The following is a 27,726-nucleotide window of genomic DNA, read 5'->3' as shown; positions in this document are numbered from 1 at the left end:
AATGTTGTGAAAATGCAATGCTTAACTTTTGTTGTTTTGAAACATACCGGTAATCCAAGTAGGGTTCCTTGTTGCTTCATCATGTCTTGTTGTTAAACTCCTCCTGGTCCTCCGTCATTCTTCTCTGTTAGATAATTCCTTTTGAAGTGTCCCGCCTCACCGCATGCGTGGCATACTGGACTTACTTCTGGGTTGAGGGTTGGAGTGATGCATGGGGCCGGGGCCCGACAGATGCGGGAGATGTGCCCCTTCCTGTTGCACCTATTGCAATGCAATTCCCGGCAGACTCCATGATGATGGTAGCGACACTTGCTGCAGAGCGGGAGGTTTCCATGATACGGTTTTCTCGGTGCTGGGGTGGGGGGGTTAGTGGGATTAGGGGTTGCTACAACTTGTTGCCTTTTGGTAGGCCCTTGAGTCGATCCGCTTCCTTTCTTGTTCCCCCGCTTTCGCTTCATGACCTTAGGTTTGGAGTTTGGGGTGCCTGGGTAGGTTGTCCCTCGTTGGTTTCCTTGGTTGATGCTACGGTTGGAGTTATCGAGACCATTTCCATTTCCATTTGGATTGATGGCGTTGAGTTGTGCCATGACGGCTGTCACGGCAGCTGTTACAGCGGCTTGGAAGGTTGCGAGGTCCATCTGCAGAACTGGTGTTTCGCCGGCTAGCTGGTTGTTTCCATGGGAAGACATGATTCTGTTGCATGATGAGAAACTGGTTCGTGAGTAACTATAGTTATATCTAGTCGTATCTCATCTATGATTATAGATATGAACTTATGCATGTACGCATATAAATCGCATGTTTTGTTGTACGATTCTCGTTGTTTCGACCTACATCCCTATGATGTATTAATGGTAGTATGTAGAAATAGGTATTGTACAAATGTTAAGTTACCCTAATAGATTATAGATATCAGATCCTTAAGCCGGCTCAGGTTACATGAGTTCTCGTAGGGCGTAACTTTCTCGATTTACTACTACTAGTTGTGACGAATTACATGGTAGACCTAGGACTTAGTGTGATGACTCTCATATGCCTAAATAGCGTAAAGGTGTCCAACCATTTCGCTCATCTCACGAGTGGCCTTTTCCGCTCTCTGCTCTGCTAAGGCTGCTCTAGCCTCAGCTTCCATGAGCTATTGCCTTAGGGTGGTCACCTCCTCTTCTAAGGGGCGGAGATGATTGGTAAGGTCTTCCTGTTCTGCGTATTGGTTCGGTATAGCGTTCCGAGGGGGTAAGGCTCGCTAAGGATCTTTCTGGCGCCTTCATCCATGTCTGACTCCTCATCAGAATCCTTTCCCTCGGGGTTCCTCCCTTGGTATTTTTCAGGACCCAATTCTGGGTTCTCCCTTTGCACTTCCTCTGGTTCTCCCTCGGTCCATTCGTTGGCTATTACTGCCGGGGTAGTAGGGGTTCTCGGGGTGAAGCTTAGTCTTGTTGCCTTCGCGAGAGTGGAGGTATGAGATACATGTACAAGATTTAAGTATGGAGGTCATATGGTATTCTAAAATGCTACTATAATATTACATGTTTGATCCTAGGACTTCCTGATGTATGAAATCGATACGTTTTTAGACTTGTTGTTATTGTTTAGTATCATAAAATACTCATATAGTATTTTAAACTTTAGGTTTGGTTCTAATGCTCCTTTGCATGTAGGGCTTGTAAGTTTTAGACTTGTTGCAACACCACCATCACTCCCAAACACATGTTGGTCGTATCTCGAATAAATACAGTTGATCAGGCTCTATTTATTCCAGATATGATTACATAACTGCCCAGGTTTGACTGTAGTGTTCAACATCTAAACACTTTTGTTTTGTTCTTATTATGATACGGTTCTAGCAAGTATGTATACTTTTAGAAGATACTTACATTCTTAAGGTATACTTTTAGTCAGAGTGTTTTTAGTCCCATTGTATTTATAGTTGTATATCTTGTATGGTTAGATATACAAGTTCACTATAAACAATGCTCTGATACCAACCTGTCACACCCCCGAATCTGGACGGCGGAAACGTCCGGGGGCGGATGACTTTGTGTACAGTATCATAACAGTTGAATATGAATGAAACATAGCAACCAAACATCATACATTGAAGATACACACTTACATAGTTTACATATTGAATTTGTTCATCAGTTACACAAAACTAAGAAAGTAAAATTTCTTGAAGTTGCACCACTTGATCTCCTAGTCGAACTTACTACCTGTTACTGGATCCCTGAGAATACAAGTCGTTTTAAAAAGCGTCAACTAAAAGGTTGGTGAGTTCATAAGCAGTTTTGTATAAAAATGGTTTTTGTACTTGTTTAGAATAGTTTTCATAGCGCTTTCCGAAATCCGATATTTTCTAAAAAGAAATGGTTTGAAATATTTGTGTTTGATCTTATATTAATGCATGTGTGTTAATGTTTACGAAAATAGAAAGAGAATGATTTCCATACAACCCGATGTTGTCTGCGATAGCTGATGCTGGAATCTCAACCCCGGTGGTTGAGTACCGGTGCTTATAGATTGTCGTTGTATCAAAAAGAAGGTTTCCTGTTTTATCCCAAAAAGAAAATAGAATGCTGGAATCTCAACCCCGCTGGTTGAGTACCGGTGCTTATAAACATGTAAGTGGACCACTAAGGCCCACTATACGTATCTATTATTTCCAGGCACAAAAGGAATGCGAATGTCTACACTGAGCCCAATATACATGTAAAAGGACACTAAGGCCCACTAAACATGTATATTATTTCCAAGCCCAATAAGGATAAGAATATCCTTTTTAACCCGTTTGTTATTGTTTTGTTTATTTTAGCTCGATTATTTACAAAATTGATATAAAAGCTCACTTTTTGTAAAAATGACGTTCTTGGCCCAATAAGCCACAAAGTTTTCAATTAAGGCCCAATTATAGTAAAAATAACACTTTAGCCCCCATTTTGTTTAAAACTTGTGTTTTTGACTAGTTTGTGGTAAAAATAACATTTTAAACTCATTTTTGTCGAAAATATCATTTTTGGCTTGATTTTTGTGAAATACATATTTTTCTGGTTTTTGGCTTTTCTGACCTAGTTGTTGGAAAATTTGCAGAAAAATCATCGTAAGTCGAAATTTGGATCCGTAAATTCTGGAAGTTTGGAAATTTTGTCTACTTTGTTCAAAATTTTTCTCATAATTTTTATTGGCCTCTAACAAGTGTGAAATTGCTCACCTTCACAGGTTGGTCCGAAATTATTTCAAATCTGATAGGCAGTTTTGTAAAATTCGCCAAAAATAGTAGGAAGATCGTATGAAAACGTGAGAGTAGTCATTTTAAAGGTAATAACCTGAACTTTTTTCATGTAAAACAGTTTTGAAAAATATTACCATTAAGGAGGTCAAAACAGTTCGATATTGGACTAAAACGTTTCTGTCAAGGGCTGATTTTTGAGTTTAAGTTATTTAAGTTTGTTCACAACACTTGTTTTTGCTATTTTAAGTGGATAAATCCCAGATCTACAAGTTTACAAGTATTATATGTGAGGACACATACTTTTCTCAAGGTTTATATGAAGATCCAAGTGATAAACTTCATTTTCAAGTAAAGATCTAAAAGTTAAACACATAAACACGCATATATACATAGATCTAACACAAAAGCACTTGTATTCTCCCCCAAAAACATTATAAAACCGAAAACAAGGGGGTATGAAGCTCACCTTGGGGTTTTTGAGATGTAGATGAAGAAGAAGAAGAATTCTTTGAACCTAGCTTGAGTTCTTTGAGAGAATCTCGAAATGGTGGTGGATCTAAGGTCCAAAATTACGAGAATGAAGTTGTAAGGAGGATTATCTTAGTATAAGAAGAAAGTGAAACTTGGATGATGATATAAACTTACCAACTTAATGATTCTTGAAGAAAAAGCCTTGAACACACCCACATCACACGTTTTTAGAGAAAGAAGGAAGGGAGTTTCTTTGTGTTTTAGAGAGAGATGAGAGTTGAAAATGAGATGAGGTGAGGGTGGTGGTGGTGATCTCGGCCTTAAATAGAGAAAGAGAGAGAAGAGATAGAGCATAGAAACATGTTGGACAATAACTCTTAGCCTAGATGCATGGTGGTTTTATTGCATGGGAACATGAGGTGTAATTGTGAGGTGTCACAATTATAAATCACCTTTTTTTTTAAATGGGCTAACCAAACCCAAGAGGGAGTTTTTGGCCCAAAAGAAAAGGGTTTCGGGTTTTAAAGCCCAAAGATAGGAGGTTTCGGCCCAAAGTGATTAAATAAGTGGGTTTTCGGCCCAATAAGGTTCAAGAAGGTTGTTTACGGCCCAATAAGGCCTACTAAGAGAGTCTTGGTCCAAAAAAGGTTTTAAGTTGAGGATTTTTGGGCTAAGGCCCAAAGATGATTGGATTTGGCTTATTGGATCGAGTTTTTGGGCTTATACAAGGAGATTATATTGTTTAGGAGTTCACATCTTAACCTAATTTTGCCAGTTGTGACATTAAAGGCCTAAAACTACAAGCTACAACAAAGAGGTAATTCTATAACTCATATCTATGATGTTTATGTCAATTGTATGCTAGTTGTAGGCTTAATGCTTTGGAAACAATATGGCATGTATAATTAGAGAAAACATAGATTCAAAGTATTTAGGGTTGTATGTGCACCATAGGATGTTGTAGTATACAAAACCCAACATTAAGAACCATGACCGGGGTAAGGAACATGGACATTATATAACTATCTATAGAACCCATGACTGACTTGATCAAAGTCAGACGACCACCAAAAGAAAGACAGTTAGCCTTCCACACAACGAATCCGCTCCAGAAACGATCAATAATCAAAGACCATGCATTCACCCGAGACATATTCTAACCCACATGAACACCCAAATGGATAAAAGGAAGAGAGTCTGAAGCACAACCAATGCACACAACTACTAAACGAAACCGAGAATCTGAAACTCCAACACCAAATAATTTGCTCTTAAACGAATTAATTTAAAGAACCGAAACCATAAAAAAACAATGCAAGATGTGGACAATGCACATAACATTCTCAGGGTCCCAAGTAGAAACCAACACAACATCATCTGCATAAAGAAGATGCTAGATCTATATACCATTAATAGAAATCCCCCTACAGACATTAACTATCTGCGCCCTAACCCAGGCTACATGAAGCCCCTCCATAGCCAAGATAAATAAGAACGGAGAGAGCGTATCCCCCTGTCTCACACGTCTATATATCTATAATTCACGAATAAAGGAACCATTAACCAAAACAGAAGTTCTAGCCGAATTCAAGAGCTCCATAATCCACTGACACCACTTGGAACCAAAACCTATAATCTGCATAATCTCCCGAAGATACTCCCATGAAAGAGAATGATAGGATTTTTCAAAATCCACCTTAAAAATTAAAAGTGGATTCTTTGAAGCCTTACTCCAAGCGATAACCTCATTAAGAAGAAAAGGCTTGTCCAATATATGTCTGCCTTTAATAAAAGCAGAATGCTCTATATTCACCACGATGTCAATAACCTCTACCAACATATTAGATAAAAGTTTACCAATAATATTGTACTGGAAACCAATTAGCCTAATAGGTCTCAAGTCTCTAACAGTCTTTGGGTCTCTGACATTAAGGATATCTTTAAAAGAAGAAGCATTGAAACCCTTTGGAATAGACGAATTAGTATAAAAATACATAACAAAGTCCATGACATCATATGTGATAAGATCCCAATAGCACTTGATAAAACCAAACGAAAAAACCATCTAGATCAGGCGCCTTAGACGAACCACAGTCGCACACATCCCATTTAATCCCATCTGGAGAAAAGGGGGCCTGAAGGAACTGTACCTAATACTCCAATAGAGTGAAAACTGATTGGTTAAAGGATGGGACCCCCTTTATTTCGAAAAAAGATTATGGTAACAATCTCGAAATTCTTCCTTAATTCAATCTGGATAATCAACCCATATGACATCCCACAACACTCCTCGAATAGCCACCTGAGGCCTCTTACGGTTAAGGGTATCGTGAAAGAATCCTGAATTATCGTCACCCTCAATACCCCACTGAATCTTCGCCTTTTGAGATAACTCCACTTGGCGAAGAAGATCTAAATCTATCAATTCCTTCAAAACTATAACCAGCAGCTCATGCAAAGTAGTCGTACACACATCTTCCATGAGACGCATATCAATACACTAAAGCAAATCCTATAAATCTTTTCTTTTGGACAACACCCGTTCCCGAATCGTATAATTCCAAGCTCTCATATTTGATTTGAGCAATTGTATTTTATTCTTAAATTTGATCCATAGATGATTATACACCACCCCCATCGGTATTTGTGACCAATAGTCTCGAACAACCCCGTCAAAACCGTCCATGTCAAACACAAATGGAATAAACAAAATGGTAAGGAGCCATAATCAGCTCTTTGATCCAAAAGAAGAATATGTCGGTGATCTGCGAGTCTCTTCTCTAGGACCAAACCCATGAGATGAGGAAATGAATCCAAAACACCATTCAAGACCAAAAATCTATCCAACTTACTAAACTTAGAATCCCATTTATTACTCCAAGTAAATATTGGACAACCCAATGGAATATCAACCAAATCAGCTAAGTCAATAACCTGGTTGAAACTCCTAGCTAAAGCCAGATGAAACTGGGAACCCATTTTCTCCGACTCATCCCGAACTTGATTAAAATCACCCATCATAATACATTCCCCCGCAAAGACCCAATCATCTGCAAAAGATGGGCTCAGAGTTATTTCTTACAGTCTACCTCTTGGGGGGAATTGACCGAAATAAACAACACAAGTAACACAAAAATCACTCATACCGCCTCAACCTCTACAAAATAATCTGATATGATCACCCTTTTCTGGACAACATGATTCGGTTCCCAAATAACAAGGATCCCGCTAGACGCGCCACGATAAGGAGAAAGGCATGAGAAAAAGAAACGTTTCCCCAAAACACCGAGTTGTAACCAAATCTATACCTTCCATCTTCGTTTCTTGAATGGCCAAAAAAATTACCTTATGCTTTTTTACATAAGGCTCTAATCCACCTCAGTTTGTCAATACAACTCGTCCCTTGAATGTTGATGGAAAATCAATTCATGGAATGAATAACCTTTCCTTGTTCCCCTCAACAAATTCTTTCACACAATCATAACATCCATCCATATTGTAACCAAAGCTTTCCCCATATCAAAGGTTTTTTTGAACTTCATTAAAAAACGAGTAGTTACTAATGGACATTTTGGAAGAACCTTCATTGGCACAAAATTTAGAAAAACCCAGGATGAGAAAAGTTATCTTCTGAGATATCTACCCCTGACATCCGATCAAAAACACCCAAAAATCCTAACAGCACAACCCAACATCTCATCTTCACAGTAGGTATACCCGTGTCGGAAGCAACATAAAAAATTGGGTCATTTTGATGGACTGAACAGTTGAGGCAACAACAATAGGAGAGGCTATCATCAGAACAACTTCTGTTACCAGAACAATGGTTGTTGTCATATCTGCATCAGACTCGAGGGTTGCTGGAACAGTTACAGCGGAAGGATCTGTGAAATTGACAATAACCCCACTAAATGGGAAGAATATGTGGACTCAACTGCAGCTGAAATAGTGGATCGAATTCTTTGGGAATTTTGTGTGTGTCCTTTCTGTTTATACCCCTCCATTTCATCATTTGCTTCATTAGATTTAACACCTGAAAAACCACCTCCAAAATCACCTATAACATTGTTTTAGCCTCATCATTCTTCATATTTTCCATGGTTTCATAAATACCAAATGGATCGGAGGAGGTAACTTCCTTATCATGCAAAGAGTGGAGACTACCCTCATCTTCAAAATGACCATGATCATTTTCATATTCAAAAATGGAATTTGGGGCATCAAAAGTAAAAGTAGGAATCCAGCAGGCACTTCTTTAATTCTAACCAAGAAAACTTCATTATCTACATGAATTTTAATCACATCCAAAATAATCCCATGAAAAGATGACAAAACACAGTTCTTGTACACATCTTCTCCTAAGTTGTCATCAAGATGCACAATGGAACCCTATTTAGCTAATATTTTTCTAAATGCATCTTTGCTCTAAGCACATAAAGTTAACCCTTCCACATCAACCCAAACAAGTATTTCCAATGGCAAAAAATTTCTATCCCATGTACGTTTCTCCACAATCCAATGGTTCATAACATCACCAACCAAGATGTTCTTGCAAACTTCTTTATTCTTGAATTCAAACATTTCCCATAACTCACCTACATATCGAATCTAGAAATTGTCAAAAGTCTCATCGAAACATAATATATGTATATTAGGTAAAGTGAGGACGTCTCTAGCTTTAACTAGGCATGCATGCTTCGGTTAAAAACAATTTAATATAATGATTAAGACAAAACCTAAATTTTAATGCCAAATTAAAAATATTATTTTTTTAAAATTACTTTTTTATAATTATAAGTATTGTTTAAAGAAAATTGCTTTTAAAGTGCCTCACAGAAACAACAACTAAAAATGACATTAAATTAAATTGTATATTGCTACCTATAAAAAAAACATGGTTGATATTTAAAGCAATTATAATAATATAAATTAAAAAGTTAGTCAAATAAGTTATTTTTAAATTAACTAATTATAATAATAGTTTAAAGTAACACAAAACTAAATGTTATGTTTAGTTTTATTCACGTACAATCCGTAGGTAAAAGTCATTATGATGATATGGTTCTAATACATGCATATTTTAATTATTTAACATAATCAATAGTTGAAAACAACAATAAATTGAACACTATATTAAAAAAAAATTGCAGCTCACAGGTTGAGATTATATGATTTTATTAGATGTCGATCAAATACATGTTTTTCATATTTTTAGTAACATATATGAACAAATTATTGAAATCGTCGTCCCTGTGGTTTGGTTAAAATTGCGCGTTTGTCTCTAACTTTTATTTTGCACTAAGACCATCCTTACTGTTTGATTTTGTTGCGTTGATGGTCCCTTGTAAACATAAAAAGACTGTAATACCCTTTATATTTATTTTTTCACTGTTTTTACCTTTTTGATATTATTTATTAATTATTAAAAGATGTATTAATATAGTAGGTCCCACCATCACCATCACCACCACCTACTACCATAAAAAACCCACCAGCTACCAGAAAACACCACCGATGACCACTAGCCACCAGCTGCCAACCCCAACCCCTCACCAATCACCTCCGATAACCAACACCACCACCCACCTATTCCGGCAACACCACCACCCGCCTATTCACTCCGCCCACATCATCGATTTCATCAGGTGACACCCCATTTACATCCAACAACCACCATGTTCACCTCCGACAATAACTAGCATTCACTTCCTGCAACCACAATTGATCATCACCTTGACCAAATCAAAATCAAACCAAAACCATGATCAAAACACATAAATCAAAACCAAACAAAGATCAAATTCTGAAATTAAAACCTAGCCAAAGTCAAATCCCGAAACCACAAAATCAGAACATAAACGGAAATCAAAATCAAATCCGAAAATCATAACCTAAAATGTAAACCTAACCTAAAATCGGTGATGAAATCCCAAAAATCAAATCGAAAAACAAATGGAGTCAAATTCTTGTATTTGAAATCGATGACGTCGCCGGATTAAACACATTGGGATTAATCTGAAAATGAAACACCTCACCAGATATCCCATAAATCAAAGACCAATTTTCCAGATGATGAAATCGATTTTTCCAGGTGAAATCCACGAGGTCAGCAGAACAAGAAGAAATTGGATTAGACGGGAACATGCGAAGGCAGAGAAGAACAATGGAGTTACATGTTTCAGGTGTTAGGGTTGCAATCATCTGGAGGAGTTGTTCACATGATGGCAGATGGAGGCTACGACTTTCGGGAGGAGAAGGATCTGATGGGGAGTTGAGGTGAAGATCGTTGATTTAAGGTGGGGTTCAGAGGGAGAGAGGTATATCTTGAAGCCTTGAACTACGATCGATATCTTCAAGTTAGAGAGGGGAATAGGTATACTGGGGGTGGTGGGGACGTGTGGAGCCCAACATTTTTAACAATCTATAAAATACTTTTAATAATCTTTAAGAGTTTTTTTTAAATATAAATAAAAAATAGTAAGGGTATAGTAGTCTTTTTATGTCTAGTAGGGACGAAAAACGTAACAAAAAGAAACTATAGGGATGGTCCGAGTGCAAAATAAAAGTTAGGGACCAAACTCGAAATTTTAACCAAATCACAGGGACGATTTCAGTCATTTGTTCAACATATATTTATGAATATTTTAATTATATTGATATTATTCTGTATAACGTGTGGGAATTTATATATATATATATATATATATATATATATATATATATATATATATATATATATATATATATATATATATATATATATATATATAAAGGAGGTCATTTAAATGAATGTAGTTCAAATTAAAGCTTTATTTTGAACCATATTGATACTTAATTAGTAATTAAATGATTTATTTTGGCGAACTTATTTAGAGTTGATGAAAATTGAAAGAATGTGTTAATTATTTAGGTTATTTTTCTTTCTTTTAATTTATATATTTATAAAAAGTTTTTTGATGTTGTTGATTCTATTATTGTGGCTTTAGCAATTTATTGTGCATTAAAAATAAAAAAGAATGTGCAAATAGATAAGTCTATCTAAATTATTTTCTCTCTTTAAATTTATACATTTATAAAAAACAATATTCGTTTGGATTTTCACACTTTTTTCTCTTATTTTTTTGTTATAGTTTTCTAAAATGCATGAAAATAAAAATGAATGTGGAAATTGATAAGACCATCAAGGTTTTTATTTATTTATTTATTTATTTCAATTTATGTATATGAATATAAATAAAAACACATAACTTGTTGCTAAATTTTTTGATACGTCAAAATTTGACTTTTTAACATCAAAACCAATTTTTTTTTTCTTCATAAAACGTACAAATTTTTTACTCCTTAAAACCATATATAACAAAACAATTTAGTTTTGGATAAATCTGATTTTTTTTATCATTTCTATAAAATTCTTTTGTAGTTTGTGATTTGCTTTGTTAAAAATTTATTCATCATAAATGTATATTGATATATAAAATATTATTTATTTTTATATATGAAAATAAACATTTCAGATTTTAATATTTCAAAAAGAAAAAAAAACATCAAAAGATTTTCTATAAAAATCGACCAAATCACGACTAGAATAATGATCAAATTTTAGACATTTGTTATTGAAGTTTGTAAATTAATAATTTTTAAACGACCAATTGAATTATATCACTATCTAATATGATAACAATTCAATATAATGTCATTTGTTATACCCACTACTAACCACTATTGTGGTGAGTATCACATCATTACCATATTTCCTACCATTAACTATGAGATATTTACCACTGAACACACCACTCCACATTATTTTTTTAAACAAATTTAATTAAAAAATACATTAATAACATATAAGTTTTTTTAAATACTAGTTTTTCTTTAAATTACAATACCACATTACATTAAAAAAATTACATTAATTAAAAATTTAAAAATAAAAATAACAATAAAAATAAAAAACCTAAAAATAACAATAAACTACCCCTATTCCTACGTCGGGCTCGAGCAGACTCTTTCATCGCGAGAAAAAGATCCAAATCTTCGCCTTCGAGATATTTCGTTTTTATTTTCAAGATTTTCATATCGGTTTTTGTTTGAAGCGTCGATTGTGCATCTTGAAATGACGTTTGTGCTTCAATCATTTTTTCCACTCGATTCATCATCTCAGCCTTGTTCTCTTGAACTTGCATATATCGATCAAATTTGACTCCAAAATGATTCATAACATTAGATCCCAAAGACGTCAAAGCTGCTTTTTTTGCTTTATTTCTTCTAACGGGACGACGAAGAGGTTGCTTGTTTTCAAGATCTAACGGATCATCGTTGATGTTGATGTTTGTTCACCCGTCCGATTATTGGGAAATTACATCCGAGTTTCTTGAACGCTTTGAAACGGAAGAGGTTTGTGAAGTTCCTTCATTTGTTATTTCCATTTTGGAGCGTCTTTCAATTTTAGCCACAGTTTCACATATGAAAAAGCTTTGCGGGTTGGCGTTGTTTTTTAAAATTGCTCCAAGGCCGCCTTGAAGACATCAAAATTGTTTGACTCGCTGTTGCGTATGTTTTGAAGGTTGTTGTAAATTCCTCCAAATTCGGTGCATTTTAATCGAATATGCCGCCACTTCGAGCTAATTTGATTGAGATTTCGACTTTCACTTCCCGTTAACACATAAAACACGCTTCGAACTTTCTTTCAAAAATAAATTGAAGGTTTGATTATCTCCTTCAATTGGGTATTGGGAAGCCGAAACTCACGCCTTCGCTAGCTTTTCTTCTTCCTCTTTTGTCCATGGTACCATTTCTTGGGTAGTGGGGAGGGCCGATTTTTTTTTTTTTTCTTATTTGTTTTAGGTGGTCATGGTGAAAGTTGTGTTTCCGACACAAAATTCAGCGAATCAGGTGGTTGTGATTGTGAATGTTGTGTTTGTGATTGTTGTGGATGTGAAGGTGGTGGTTGTGACGAATGATGATGAAATTGTTGTTGGAATTTTTGGAATTGTTTTAAGTGGTGGTATTGTAGTTGAATGGCCTGTAAAGGTTGTAATTGTTGTTGGAAAAGTGGTGTTTGTTGGATAAGGGAACAAGTTTGTAGCAAATTCATAAAACCACATTGAGGTGATTCCATGGTCGGGAATCGACGCAGGGGGGGGGGGGTATCTAACGCAAAAGCGTTACAGAGTTTGCGGTTTCTAATTTTTTTTTTTTTGGGGGGGGGGGTGGTGGTATTTTGGTTGTGATCCATGATTTTTGGTTGTAAAAAGATTGTGTGTAATTGTGTAATAGAGAAAGAAAAGAATGATCTGAAAAATGAGGTTGTATGGTTAGATATTTATTGGAAAAATTGTTATGTAAAATTGTTATTAAAAATATATTTTTTTTCAAAATTCAACCGTTGGAACTGCTAGTCATACGGTCAAAAAAAGGGAAGGCCCTCATTGGGCGTTGCTACTCGTTGTCCTCACAACAAATCACCACGAAAACGACGAACTACGACAAACTAAGGTGGTGTGCACGACCGTTGTCCGTGGCCACGTAGACCACAATCGGGTTCGTAATCCGTATACCGGACGGTCTATAATAATTAAAAGTGTCTATTAGTTTTGTATTCATCTTAAGTTAGAACTTTTTTAACTAAATATTTAAGTAGTAAGGAATATGATTATAATACACAATATAAAAATCCTTAAATATCAAATAAAAATTGAAACCTACAAACCATTGCTATTCAAATCCAACAAATTAGAATGATTGAGTTTGATAAATTAAATCAAATATTGCAAACATAATCATTCATAGAAAATATTCATAAATCTAGGAAACCAAGTATACAAACTATATATCTTTATAATCTTTATCTTTATACTTATGTGGTTGAAGATAAATTCATATTTTTAACCTTATTCATTAGAAATTAAACTGATTCTCCAACTTATCTACTAAATAATACAATGCAAAAGGTTTGTAAATAATAATATTTAAATAGTGAATTAAATATGATGTTAAATTTTGTGTCGACTAATCTTGTTGTCATTTAACTTATTTACATTTCAATATATAATAAATGAGATCATTCAAATATTATGATTCAAGCAAAATAATTACATTTTTACCACAAGAATTTGATATTTAATTCATTAACTTCCACAAATTAATGTAAATATTTAAGATATATATATATATATATATATATATATATATATATATATATATATATATATATATATATATATATATATATATATATATATATATATATATATATATATAATGAATTTGGACCACTCATTTCGAATCTGCCGTTTAAGCGTTCCTGTGTATCGGGCCGACAGAAGAGGTCATATTCATATATAAATACGTATATGAATATGTATATTCATATATGAATAAGTGTATTTATATATGAATACGTATATTCATATATGGATAAGTATAAACGGAAGTGATTATTTATATATGAATATGGCGGTGATGGGTAGTGGCGCAGGTGGCAGTGGCGATGGTTGGTGGCGGAGAGAGGTGGACGATTTATATATGAACACTTATATTTACATTCATATATAAATACTATCCATCATCCGTCAGGTCCAAAATGCCGGAGCGTTTTGGGGTAAAAACAAATTATTGATTGAGAATGATTTGTCTATTATGAAACATTTTAATTTTTTCTCAATCAAAGTGTGTGTGTGTGTGTGTGTGTGTGTGTGTGTGTGTGTGTGTGTGTGTGTGTGTGTGTGTGAGAGAGAGAGAGAGAGAGAGAGAGAGAGAGAGAGAGAGAGAGAGAGAGAGAGAGAGAGAGAGAGAGAGAGAGAGAGAGAGAGAGAGAGAGAGAGAGAGCAAGTCAAATTTGTTGGTAATGGAAAAAAGTAAACTGGTCGTACACATGGCCCAATGAGCATATGTATGATGACAACTTTGCCCTCACCACCAATTCTTTCCAAAAGTTGACAAATACTTCCTTATATTATGGTTTCTCTCTTTGTGTTTCTTGACCCAATCAGCCACTCCTACCCCTCTACCCCACCTTCCAGCTAAAATGAATTAAACAACTCAAAAACCCTACGCACTTTCACTTTTTAGAATCACAAAGATCAAAGCTTTGCTCTAAACCTCAAACACCCACATCCTAAAGCTTGAAGAAGAGAGAGAAAGGAAGAAAGAACAAAGCTGGTTTATTATACTTATGAAAAATGGGGATTTATACATCTTTTAAAGATCATCCCCATTCTCTTCGAAGAAAACTGTTGCCTTATGCTTTGTATGCTCTGCTCTTGATTGCCTTTATTCACTTATTCTTCTTCCCTACACCAACCGCCCTCCCATCCACCACCACCACCACCACCACCACCGTCGATCATACTCTCATCCCCAAATCTCCTCCTCCTCCTCCTCCTTCCGAAGGTACAATCTTTATACCTATTGACGATCTTGTTTGTTTCTAATTGGTCAACTTGTGTGATTTGTGTGATGAATATCTAATCTTTTTACAATCTGGAACATGGATTTCTTCGATTTTTAATTTCTTCCCTGTTTCATACAAATCATTGTTTACAAATTCTTGGTCTTTACATTACCTCGATCTTGGGTTCTATGACTTTTTGTCTTCCTTTTCAGTTTTTGTAGAAACAGAGGAAAACAGCAATGGCTGTGACTACACAGATGGAAAATGGGTTCATGACAATACGGGTCCATTGTACAACTCTACTGCATGTGGTACAATCAAAGACGGTCAAAACTGTTTCAGCCATGGCAGACCAGATATGGGGTATCTTTTTTGGAGATGGAAGCCGAACAAGTGTCATCTCCCCAGGTTTGACCCCAATACTTTCCTCCACTTAACCAGAGACAAACACGTGGCATTTGTAGGCGACTCCATTGCTAGGAACCAGTTGGAGTCTCTCCTTTGTTTGCTTGCCACTGTCTCACCTCCTAACCTTATTTTCTCCGAACAAGACAACAAGTTTCGAAAATGGCATTTTGCTTCGCACAATGTTAGTCTTTCTGTTTACTGGTCGCCATTTCTTGTAAAGGGTATTGAGAAATCAGAAGAAACCCCTTACAATCGACTCTATTTGGATTCCATTAACGATGTTTGGGCTAAAGATTTGGGGGAAATAGATATGGTTGTGTTGTCGATTGGTCATTGGTACCTTCATCCTGCGGTTTTTCACTATGGTGATTCGATATTAGGTTGTCATTATTGTAATGACAAAAATCATACCGAGGTTGGGTTCTATGATGTTTTTGGGATGGCATTCAACACTACCCTAAAAATGTTGGTTGATAGGCGAATTGATGTGATTGTAACAACGTTTTCACCTGCCCATTTTGAAGGTGATTGGGATTCATTAGATTCGTGTTCAAAGACAAAACCTTTTGAAGAAAATGAAAGGGTATTAGATGGAATGGATTATGAGATGAGAAACAAAGAGGTTGAAGAAGTGAAGGCAGCAAAGAAAATTGCTAAAAATTCAAAAGATTTTCGTTTAGAAGCGTTAGATGTGTCTAAATTAGCGTTAATGAGACCAGATGGGCATCCAGGGCCCTACATGTACCCGTTTCCTTTTGGTAATGGGAAACGGGACAGGGTCCCGAATGACTGTGTTCATTGGTGTTTACCAGGACCTATAGATACATGGAATGAGATTATGTTGGATATAATGAAAAGATGGAATTTTTAAACAAGGTAGATTACAATGTATTATGTCGATATACTTATATCAATACATGATCGAGTATTGCTCTTCATGAAAAACTGTATTACAATCCAAGAATTTGGTTTTACCAATGGATGTACAGATGTGAGATGACATTATTAATTAGTTGATAGTCGAAAAAAGTTCATGTTATTTATTTATTTGTTATATTACATTCATATGAAGTTGAGGCAGACATGTTTTTGCTTTCAAGAACATGATCCGTGTTGTTTGTTTGTATTGTTTTTATTAGCTTGTTGAGATACTAAACAATTATATAATGAATAAAATATATTTAGTGGAAGCATACTAAACTTAAATTAATTAGTTTTATGGTGTTAATGATTGTTTAAGCAAGTGTCATATGATGGTAGATGATTGCTCACATGAAGTGGATGTGGATGATAAAAGTTCATGTCTTTATAAAAGTTTATTTAAAGTGCAACAAGGGTTCTATGAGAGAAGAAGGATCCAATGAATCCCTTTTAATCAATAGTGAATATAATGTTTTTAAATACATATATAAAATTAAATGTATTTCCTAAATAATTAGATGATGGAAAGATCATGAATTAACATTGACAGCTTTTTTCTCTTTCAGTTCTAACATTTATGTATATGTACTATTGAAAATAACAATAAATTTCATGGTTTGTCATCAATCAATTTATCTTTTGTCTTTAAATTGATAGACATGCAATATCACTTAATTGATTATATGAAAATAAAATCTATTGGTATTGGGTTTTTAGTAGAGAAAATCATAACATCTCGCATATTTTGAATCGTTTGCTAAATAACAACAAAAAATTAACAAGTTTCTAAATATAACATATTTTGTAAGGCAGATGATAAAAAAAACACTACAAAATTGGTCAATGTAAAATGGGGTTAGACTCAATATAGGTCATTGCGAAATGGACTTACACCACAAAATAGGCAGGGACGGACGCAGGATTTGGTAGTAGGTGTTGCCGGTCCGTAGTAGGTGTTGCCGGTTAGTAGAAAAAAGAAAAAAAATCGAAAAATATCGAAAAATTTAGACTGCTTACAGAAAAAACAGGGGTTTCCGGTGCCACTGCGGGCACCCAAAGAGAACCGTCCCTGAAAATAGGTCGTAGTGAAAATGCACAATACCATCATTCACCAACAACATATTAATTTTTTTTTATTATTGTAGAAATTTACACTACACACTATAAAACTATAAAACTGTTCATATTTTCTTTTTTCTTTTGGAAAATCTGTAAAAAAAAAGTCTCTATATTTTGTTTCTATTGACTAAAAATCATTCTTAATTTTTTTGACAATTTAACCATTAAAACCGGTAAAAATTTACAAAAAAAACCAATGTAACCGGTTATAGCCGGTTTTAAAGGTTAAATTACAAACAAAACTCAATGATAATTTTTTCCTTAATAATTTTTTGGGGTGCTGATAGTGATGATCGTCGTATGCATTGAGTTAGATGGGATAGAGTTTTAACCTCCAAGGATGAAGGAGGTCTGGGGATTGGTAGTCTTTTCTCTTTCAATAGAGCTATGATTTTTCGGTGGTGGTGGAGGTTTTATCATTGCCCTGATCTTCTGTGGGTTAGAGTGATAAAATCTATATATGGTTTGGATGGTGCTTGCAGGAACTTGAGATACGCTATTACTGGTCATGGTTCTTGGGGAGGGGTCGTTCGAATGTTCTCTCAGTTACGCTAGAAAGATATTGATCTTCAATCTCTTTGCCCTATTAGAGTTGGTGATGCTACTCACACTTCTTTTTGGCACGATGTTTGGAGAGACGATATGCCTCGGTCTGTCTCTTTCCCTAGAATCTATGCGCTGGACTTGCACAGACATGCTTCTATTACAGACAGGTTGTCCTTGGGATTGGGGGTTAATACTCTTAGACGTGACCCTAGAGGTGGAGCGGAGCAGGAATAATGGAACAATCTTATTTGTCTTTTGCAGGATTTCCAACTCAGACCGGTCCCAGATAGACTGGGTTGGGTTATCGATGTGTCAGACAATTTTTCTATCTCTTCGGTTCGAAAACTATTGGATGGTTATACGCTTAGTAACGGAGGTATTTCTACTCGTTGGAATAATTGGGTTCCAATTAAGATTAATATTCTTATATGGAGGATTAGATTGTCTAGTATCCCTACTAGAGAACGCCTATCCTATAGGGGTATTATGGTAGATTCCATTCTTTGCCCTGTTTGTTCTTCTAGAGTGGAGACTGTTGACCATATTTTGGCCGAGTGTTCTGAATTGTGTGCTTTATGGTCCCGTATCGCGATTTGGTGGGGTGTTAAATGCCCTTCTCAGTTGACTGTGGATTCTCTTTTCAAATGGGCTGATACTACCATCTGGCGTATTGGTCAGCGCAAAGTTTTTGATGCTGTGATCTTGACTGCCTTCTGGTGCATTTGGAACTTCAGGAACGGTGTGATTTTCAAAGCGGATACACCTAAGAAATCTTTGATTTTTGATGATGTTGTTCATAAATCTTATGTTTGGATTTCTAGTAGGTGTAGTAAAGCCAAGATTAGTTGGCCCTCTTGGCTTCATAATCCTATTTCTGCTACTATTTTGATGTAATTCTCTTTCTAGCTTCTTGCTAGCTTAATTCTATTCCGCCGTTCCAAAAAAAAAATAATGTTAAAATTTACGGACTTTTTCAGAGATTTTTTTATATATATTAAATTTATTTGAAGAAAACTTATATTTATTTATTAAAAAACTCAAAGTAAAAATACCATCTAAATCTCTTTTACTTTCATATTTTTTTACTAAAAAACACAATAGTTATAATTTATATATCAGTTTTTGAATTTTTTTTTAGTTTAATAATATTGTTACTATAATCATAAAGATATCATCTAAATACACTTTTTAAATAGAGCTCCATTATATTTTTTCTGAGCTTCATTGTATATGTGGCCTAAATAGAGCTTCATTTTTTGTGATATAAATTTAATAAATATCATTACTATAATCATAAAGATATTGTCTATAACATATATAAATTACGAGGACTTTAGTAATTTGTCGCAAGAAGCGTATTTCTAGGTTAAATGTTATTTCATTGTTGAATTATTAGGTCTCAGGTGTAAAAAGTTTATCATAAAACTACAACTCACCGAAGATCATTTCTCAATTGAACGTCATCTCAGAAAACAAATGCTTACCAGAGGTTGTTATTCCTAAATAGAGCTCCATTATACATGCTATGTGGCTTAGCAACGCACTACTGACGACAAATCAACAAAATTATTTTTATTTTATGAGGTGATGTTCGATTGTGAAATGATCTTCAGTAGGTTGTAGTTTTATGATAAACTTTTTACACCTGAGACCTAAAAATTCAATAATAAAGTAGCATTTGATCTAGACAAAGTCTTCTTAAGTTATATAAGATATATATTGTATCTTTATGATTATAGTAATGATATTAATTAAAGACGATCACAAAAAATGGAGCACGATTTAGGCCATATATATATAATGAAGCTCTTAAAAAATATAATGAAACTCTATTTAAGATGTGTATTTAGATGATATCTTTATGATTATAGTAATGATATTTATTCAAGATAATAAAAAAATGATATATAAATTATCATTATTGTTTTTTTAAAAAAAATATATGAGTTTTTTTAGTAAAATGGATTTAGATAGTATCTTTATTTTGAGTTTTTTTAATAAATAAATATAAGTTTCTTTCAAATAATATTAGTATATATAAAAAAATTTCAGAAAAGTCCTTAAACTTTAACCTTATTAACGAAAAAGTCGTCATTGATTTTTTTGTTTGCAGTTTACCCCTTAAAACCGACAATAACCGGTTACAAGGTTCTTTTGCAAGTTTTTACCGGTTTCAATGGTTAAATTGCGAAAAAAAATTCAAGGGTGATTTTTTTCTCAATAAAACCAAAATATAAGAGCTTTTTATTATTATTTATTTATTTTTTTTTTGCAAATTTCCCTTTTCTTTATTTAAAAATCATGATTTTATCAAGATTTTTTTTTGAAAATTTACGTGGTAACGATAATCAAAAGTTAAAAATCATTAAAAACTTTACTTTATTTGTATTTTTTTTTCTCGCAAAAGCCAAGATTTGCATTAATGTCGGAGTCTTGGTGGTAACTTAACTACATTTTGTTCAGCAAATCATGACCATCCAGTATAAGCTCTATAAAAAAAATCTCGAGTAAGTCATTAAAATATCCTTGTATTTAGCAAAACACATGGATTCTAGGGATGAGTAATGGTTGGTTTAGTTGTTTCTTTGGCTAAAATCGAACCCAAATCGTATGTCAGTTTTCTTGGTTACAAAACTCATATAGCTTCGGTTCCTAATGAGTTCAGTTTTTCGGTTAGCGGTTTGAAACCATGGGTTTTGATTTATATTTTTGAAAGTCCAAAACATTAAAAGTACGTTGCTATAAACCAAATCAGATCAAATATAGATTTATTAAATATGGAAGTTGACCATCATACCCTTATCTATAATATGACAAATTGCATTAGTAGTCAAATAAAAAAAGTTCTTGATTAAATATGTGTGGTGCCTAATTATACATAACAATGGTAAATCATGTCTACTAATTTTACACACCCTATCTCAATAAATTGAATTAGGTTGTCTAATTCCTTTATTCCAAAATATATTTAGCTATTAACAGTACTAAAGGCTTCTTAATACCTAATTTCTTCTGTTATATCTCTTTGTCTTAATGATCTCTATACATAATTTCTAAGATTATAAGAGAAGTCCCACAGTTAAAAAACATATATTTCCAACGGTCGATGAGAGCAGCATCACTTATACTATTATCTATTTATTAGTCTCATTTCATGAAATCAATAATGAAATTACCAAGTCAATGATATTGATACTATCATACTTTTCTATGAAGACAAAAGATTAACTAGAACAACGATTTGATAACACTTGAAGAATTTAACACTTCCTAGTCAAAGCTGGCGGAGTATGTAGAAATTAAATTGCTCAAATTACACAAAGAGGATATCACATTAAGGATATCACAGAACAATCTTACTCTAATTGATAACATGGAGAAGTTTCTTGGAAACAAGTCTGTAAGAATCTAGCTTGAGACATTCCATATCTATAGGATATCACATTAAGGATATCACAGAACAAGTTTAGGTGGCATTCTAACTCTACTAGAACGTCTAAGAGGTAATGACTCATCAATTGGTACAACTGGAATTTCTTCCTCAGGTTGAGCCCTAGCATTTTTAGAAGTTCCTTCATTGTTTGACTCTTGAATTTCATCAAGATTAATAGTACTCCCACTGTCCTCTTTGCATATGAGTTCTCTCTCTCTCTCTCCCTCTCTCTCTCTCAAGACTCCGCTTCGTGCTATGAAGACCACGTTCTCACTTGGTCTGTAGAATAAATATCCAAAGGACTTTTGTGGGTAGCCGATAAAAATACATATCTCACTTCGAGGTTCAAGATTTTCATGAGTCTCTCGTCTAATGAAGCTTCACAACCCCAAACCTTGATATGTGCTAAAGAAGGAACCTTCCCTGTCCACATCTCGTGAGGTGTTTTGGTAACTTTCTTTGTTTGGACAAGATTAAGAATGTGGGTGGCAGTCTCTAAGGCATGCCCCCAGAAAGAGATTGGAAGTGAAGATCGACTCATCATGGAAATAACCATGTCCAACAAGGTCCGATTACGCCTCTCAGCCACACCATTAAGTTGTGGTGTCCCAGGAGGTGTCAATTGTGAAACTATTCCACATTCCTTGAGGTAGTCGTGGAACTCGTGTAACATCCCCAAATTTCGAGGCCAAAAATTTTCATTTTTAATTAAGTAATTCATAAAACAGTTCACCGAAACATTGTCAATATTACATCAACTTATAAAAAACATCATGTCGTCTCCAAACCATATCATTAGAAGTAATGAAAATCAGAGTACAATCCCATAAACTCAATACGGAAACCATATGTGTGTGATGCGCTGCTACACCGCCGGCTCCTTCCCCTTAGACGAAGAGGTACCTGAAACCAAAACTAAAACTGTAAGCACGAAGCTTAGTGAGTTCCCCCATCATACCCATACCAAAATAATACATGACCCTCAATATCTTTCAACCGGTAACTGTCAAGCATAACCGGGAGCTGGACTCCCCCTCGGTATCTTTCAACCGATAACCGGGAACTACCCTCCCCTTCGGTATCTTTCAACCAGTATCTGGGAACTACCCTCCCCTTCGGTATCTTACAACCGGTAACCAGGGACTATTTCACCCCTCCTACTGCTAACACATAATAAGCACAATAAGCATAACAATCATAACCATATCAAGCAAAGTAAGCATAACACATATCAAGTCCCAGATAATTATCACAAAGACAATCATCTAACCAGTACTCTTACTTGTGGGCCGGCATTGTGGCTGTAGACCCACCCCTACTAGGAGAAGACTCACCTCAAAGTCGTGTAGTGTCCGAACTGTCCTCGGTGTGAAAACCGACTCTCCTCGACTCCTCAATCCCTACATGACAACCCCATCCAAGTTATCAACTTGTACTGGCAACCCTAACCAGGGTCAACTCAAATCCGGTCAAAGTCAACTTTGGTCAAAGTCAACATCCAGTTGACTTGACTCGCCGAGTTGGTCTACCAACTCATCGAGTCCATACTTCTCTAACACAAACCAATTCCCATCTCTACTCGTCGAGTCTAGCAAGAACTCGACGGGTTCTTCTTCAATCATACCATCGGGGCCATCTTCATCCGACTCGCCGAGTTCGACCTTGAACTCGTCGAGTTCATCTCCCTCATAAGAATGTGTCCAGTCTATGACTCGCCGAGTTGTATGAACAACTCGTCGAGTCCATCTTCAAAGATTTGAAGATTGCCTTAGACTCGCCGAGTCTGCTCAAACACTCGTCGAGGCCCATGATTCCCAGGTCTATAATCTCATCCATCTTTGTTGAGTCCTTCTCTAGACTCAACCAGACCCCCAAAACAGCAAGGGTTGGAGAACCACTACCCGACTCGTCGAGTCCCAAGAACAACTCGCCAAGTCCACTAAAGTCCATGTCCATAAACTCGATTTCTGTCAAGCTCATCTCATCCAAAGGGTAGATCTGACCTCCTAGGGATGATATAGCACGTAAAGCCACGAACATTACGTCCATGCATGGGTCTTTTAGCCCTAAAGGACTACAAATGATGTCTAAAAGATGCATGGGGCTCTTATGGCCATAAAGTTGGCACCTTTATGCCATGAGACCCCTCCAATGACCAATATTTGAAGTCAATATTCCCTATAACACTTCACAACCCGAAAATGGCTTAGAAAGCCCTAAATATACCCAAAATCCAAGCCCTAAAGATGAATAAACACATGGAAGATCAAGACAGGAGCTTTTTACCTTAAATGAGCTGGAAATGGAACATAATCTCTGGATCTCCAAGCTCCAACTTGAACTCCCAAGCTCCTTTCCCCTTCTCAAGCTTCACAATCCACCAAAATGCACCAAAATGGCCTTAGAATAACTCAAACAAGGCTAGGGTTTCAATATTATGTCTTCTGGGAGTATAAGGGACGATGGAGGTTGAGATAAGTTGTTTAAATAGGGTGCAAACCCTCAAATTTAAGGTTTCACTCAAACAACACCTACTCGCCGAGTCGGTCTCCCGACTCGTCGAGTAGGTCACTTAAACTCCCCGCTGATAACGACTCTACTCGACGAGTTGGGCCACCAACTCGTCGAGTCCCAGAGAAAAATACATGAAATTATTGAATTAAATACGTACTAAGAATCAAGTGTTACAAATCTCCCCCACTTAATTTAGACTTCGTCCTCGAAGTCTGCTGCTGAGTCAGGAAAAAGCTCGGGGTAGTGCTCCCTCATCTCGTCCTCCGGCTCCCAGGTCCATTCCGAGCCCTTGCGGTGCTGCCACTGCACCTTTACTAGCTCCACTCTCTTGTTCCTCAGATCCTTCGACTTCCTGTCAAGGATTGCCACTGGCCGCTCGATATAGTTCAGGCTATCATCCACCTGACTATCCTCTAAAGGTACCACTGCCGAATCGTCCACCAGAAACTTCCGCAACTGGGAGACATGAAAAGTGCTATGAATCTGACTTAGTTCGGCTGGCAGGTCCAGCCTGTATGCCACCTTGCCCACCCGGGCTGCAAACCTGAAAGGTCCAATATACCTGGGGCCTAGCTTGCCCCGCTTCCTGAATCGAATGACGCCCTTCCAAGGCGACACCTTCAGGAGTACTATATCCCCGACTTGGAACTCCAGGTCCGATCCACGCTTGTCGGAATAACTTTTCTGCCGACTCTGAGCAGTCTGAAGCCTGCTCCGAACCTGCTGGATCCTCTTTGTAGTCTTGAGTACCACTTCGGTGCTGCCCATTACTGTAACATCCCAAAATTCAGGTACATCTCTTATACCCTTCTTCTTTTCTAAGTTGTCAAGTTTGGCCCCTTAAAGGAAACATTAAGACAAATGAGTACGCTGCGCGTACTCATGCGCTTAAGTTGAACGCGGACTCGCCTAGGTACGCTGGGCGTACCCAAGGTTACGCCGGGCGTAACCGGCCCAGATGCAAACCCTAAATTATGGCTTGTGCACTATAAAAGGAATGTTAAGGCCTTATCCTCAGCCACCATTTCAGAGAGTGAAACCCTAATAGAGAGATACCCTTCGTTCCTAGCTTGTGTGTGTGTTATAAGCTTCAAAGTGCCATTTCAAGGTGGTGAAAGAGAAGAGGAGGCCATTTTAGGAGCTAGAAGTTGGTGGACAAGAGTAGATCTGAGTTCTACAGAGGTTGGAGCTTCTTTCTGAGGTAAAAAGCTCAAAGCTTGCCTTGTCATTTGTAATTTGTGCTTCTTGGACCAATTTTTAGGGTTTTTGGTCCCAAGGTGGAGACTTTATGAGCAAATGGTCTCCATAAGCCTAGATCTGCCATATTTCAGAGTAAAATGAGTTGTAGGTTCATAAAAATCCAATCTTGGACGTGAATATTGAGCCATGCATGAGATCTAGACTTTATGAGAAAGAAGGAAAGGTGTTAAAGTGATTAGGGACCTTTACAGCCATGCAAAGGCTTAAAGGTCTCGACTTTATGGATTAAGTGGTCTTAGAGAAGTCAGATCTGGAGTTTGAGTTTATGTCTTAACCGTTTAAGACCAAAATCCATGAATGTATGAAACTGAGACTTACGCTGGGCGTAAATCTCAGTACGCGCAGCGTAAGGGTCCGAGACCCCGATTCTGGATCGCCGGAGTACGCCCAGCGTACAAGAGCTGGTACGCGCCGCGTACTGCCCCTGTTGACTTTCGATTGACTTTTAGGGTTTGGTCAACATTTGGACTTTTGGGTCAGGGAGGGGTAAAATGGTCTTTTACCCTTCTGTGGGATTGTAGGAAGGGATGTAATCTAGTCTTTGAGAGCCTTTATTTATTCGAGAGTACTGTTTATGTGTTTAGGCGGGGACTAGATCAGTGTTTTCGTGTGCGATATTATCCGAGATACCCGAGGTGAGTCTTCTCACTATACATTACCTAGAGTGGTACTTATGTGTAGAACAGAGGGTCTTGTATGCTATGTGTATATATGAGATTATGTGCATTGTGTTATATGTATGCTATGTGTTGTATAGACCGGACCGGAGGGTCCAACGATATAGACCGGACCGAAGGGTCCAACGATATAGACCGGACCGAAGGGTCCAACGACACAGACTGGACCGAAGGGTCCGACGAGCTATGACCAGACCAGAGGGTCCAACGAGCTACGAGACTGGAGGGTCCCGCTGAGACACATCGACCGGAGGGTCGTACTGTAGCCTCGAGTGGCGTATGTGTTTTATGTGGTATTTTGGGGAACTCACTAAGCATTTATGATTACCGTGTTGTGTGTTATGTGTTTCAGGTACCAGTGAGGATCGCGGGAAGGCGCCGACATGATCAGTACACACTCATAGAGATTATGTTGAGATTCTGGGAATTGTTTTGTGATGATGACATTGGATACATTGTGTTTTGATATTGTTATATGACTAAAAGTATGATTTAAAAATGAAAAATTGTTTTGGAAATTTTACGTTGTTGCAAGTTGGTATCAGAGCCTTGGTTTGAGGGATTCAGATGCACCTTCGGGTGTATTTGAACTCAAACTGAGGATTTGAGAAAGTTTTTCATAAAATAAACAATTTTTCTAAGGAAGTAAAAGAATTTGAGGAAAAACAGAAGGAAGCAGTGTGTACGATCAGCCAGCGCCCGAACGGTGATTTCCCAAAATACCCTTACATTATGTGTTATGAGATATGTTATGATATGTTATGCATGCTAGGATAGGCTAGGTATTCATATTAGGACTAGAGTGGCCTGATTTGTGATGCCTTAGCCTAGGAAGATTTCTGCTGCTATGAGATGCTTGAGAGTGAGTAGGTAGCAGTGAGGAGCTGATGAAAGGTCTACCGAAGGGTAGCCTATGCTAGCGAGATGTAGAGTACTTGTGACCTGGGATCCTAGGAGGAGGACTTAGGGTGAATACCGATGCGTTGTGGAAGGTAGTATAGGGCCCGCACTACTGGAAACACCGGATCGGTGAGCAGCCCAAGTAGGAATCCTTAGGATACTAAAGAACAAGTAGGGTTGAGTATCGAGTGCGAGTATACTCGAGCGGATCTCTGATTTCTTTTGTGTTGTATTTCAGAGACATCATGGTTGGGACGCGCCACCACCCAGGAGGCAGTGGTACCAGTGGTACCAGTGATGAGGAGATCCGTAGGTTGATTCATGAGGAGGTGGCTGCGGCCATTCGAGCTGAGATACTAGAGATGTTCGGGTCTATCAAGACCATGCTGATCGAGACTTTTGATGAGCGGTACGCTGCTCTTACTGATGCTGTTGTTGTTGCGGCCACCGCAGCCGTCGCTACTGCTAGGCCGCAGGGGGGTGACTCATTGCTGTACCGAGAGTTCAGCAACACGAAGCCACCAGAGTTTGATGGGACGCAGGACCCGATTGCTGCGATGAGGTGAATTTCTGATATCGAGGGATGCTTCTACACCTGCTCGTGTCCGGAGCATCTGAGGGTTCGATTTGCGCTGAACCAGCTTCGCTTGGGAGCGAAGGACTGGTGGAAGTTTGTGACGGCAGACTTCACTACGGTAGAGCTTACTGCAGTGACCTGGGAGAGGTTCACCACGGTGTTTCGAGATGAGTATGTTCCCCCTATGGAGAGGGAACGTCTAGCCCATGAGTTTTTATCCCTCAAGCAGGGAACTGAGTCTGTGACGGTGATTACGAGGATGTTTCATGAGAGGGCGTTGTT

At 36.8% G+C, this 27,726-nt stretch overlaps 2 protein-coding genes across 2 annotated transcripts; both read left to right on the top strand.

Moving 5' to 3' along the window:
- Positions 1-14,661: 14,661 nt before the first annotated feature.
- Positions 14,662-16,536, top strand: TBL27 (TRICHOME BIREFRINGENCE-LIKE 27). The gene is made up of 2 exons (XM_079069492.1): positions 14,662-15,088; positions 15,302-16,536. Exons 1-2 carry the CDS (start codon positions 14,878-14,880, stop codon positions 16,366-16,368), a joined length of 1,278 nt encoding a protein of 425 aa, XP_078925618.1. The 5' UTR covers positions 14,662-14,877; the 3' UTR covers positions 16,369-16,536.
- Positions 16,537-18,569: 2,033 nt separating this feature from the next.
- On the top strand, positions 18,570-18,977 carry LOC145131924 (uncharacterized). Its single transcript, XM_079066568.1, has one exon. It carries the CDS (start codon positions 18,570-18,572, stop codon positions 18,975-18,977), a length of 408 nt encoding a protein of 135 aa, XP_078922694.1.
- Positions 18,978-27,726: the final 8,749 nt, after the last annotated feature.

Source organism: Lactuca virosa, chromosome 8 (genome assembly GCF_052849685.1).
Source record: "Lactuca virosa cultivar CGN04683 chromosome 8, Lactuca_virosa_CGN04683_v6, whole genome shotgun sequence".
Taxonomy (NCBI): Eukaryota; Viridiplantae; Streptophyta; class Magnoliopsida; order Asterales; family Asteraceae; genus Lactuca; species Lactuca virosa.
This window is presented reverse-complemented; position numbering and strand designations above follow the sequence as displayed.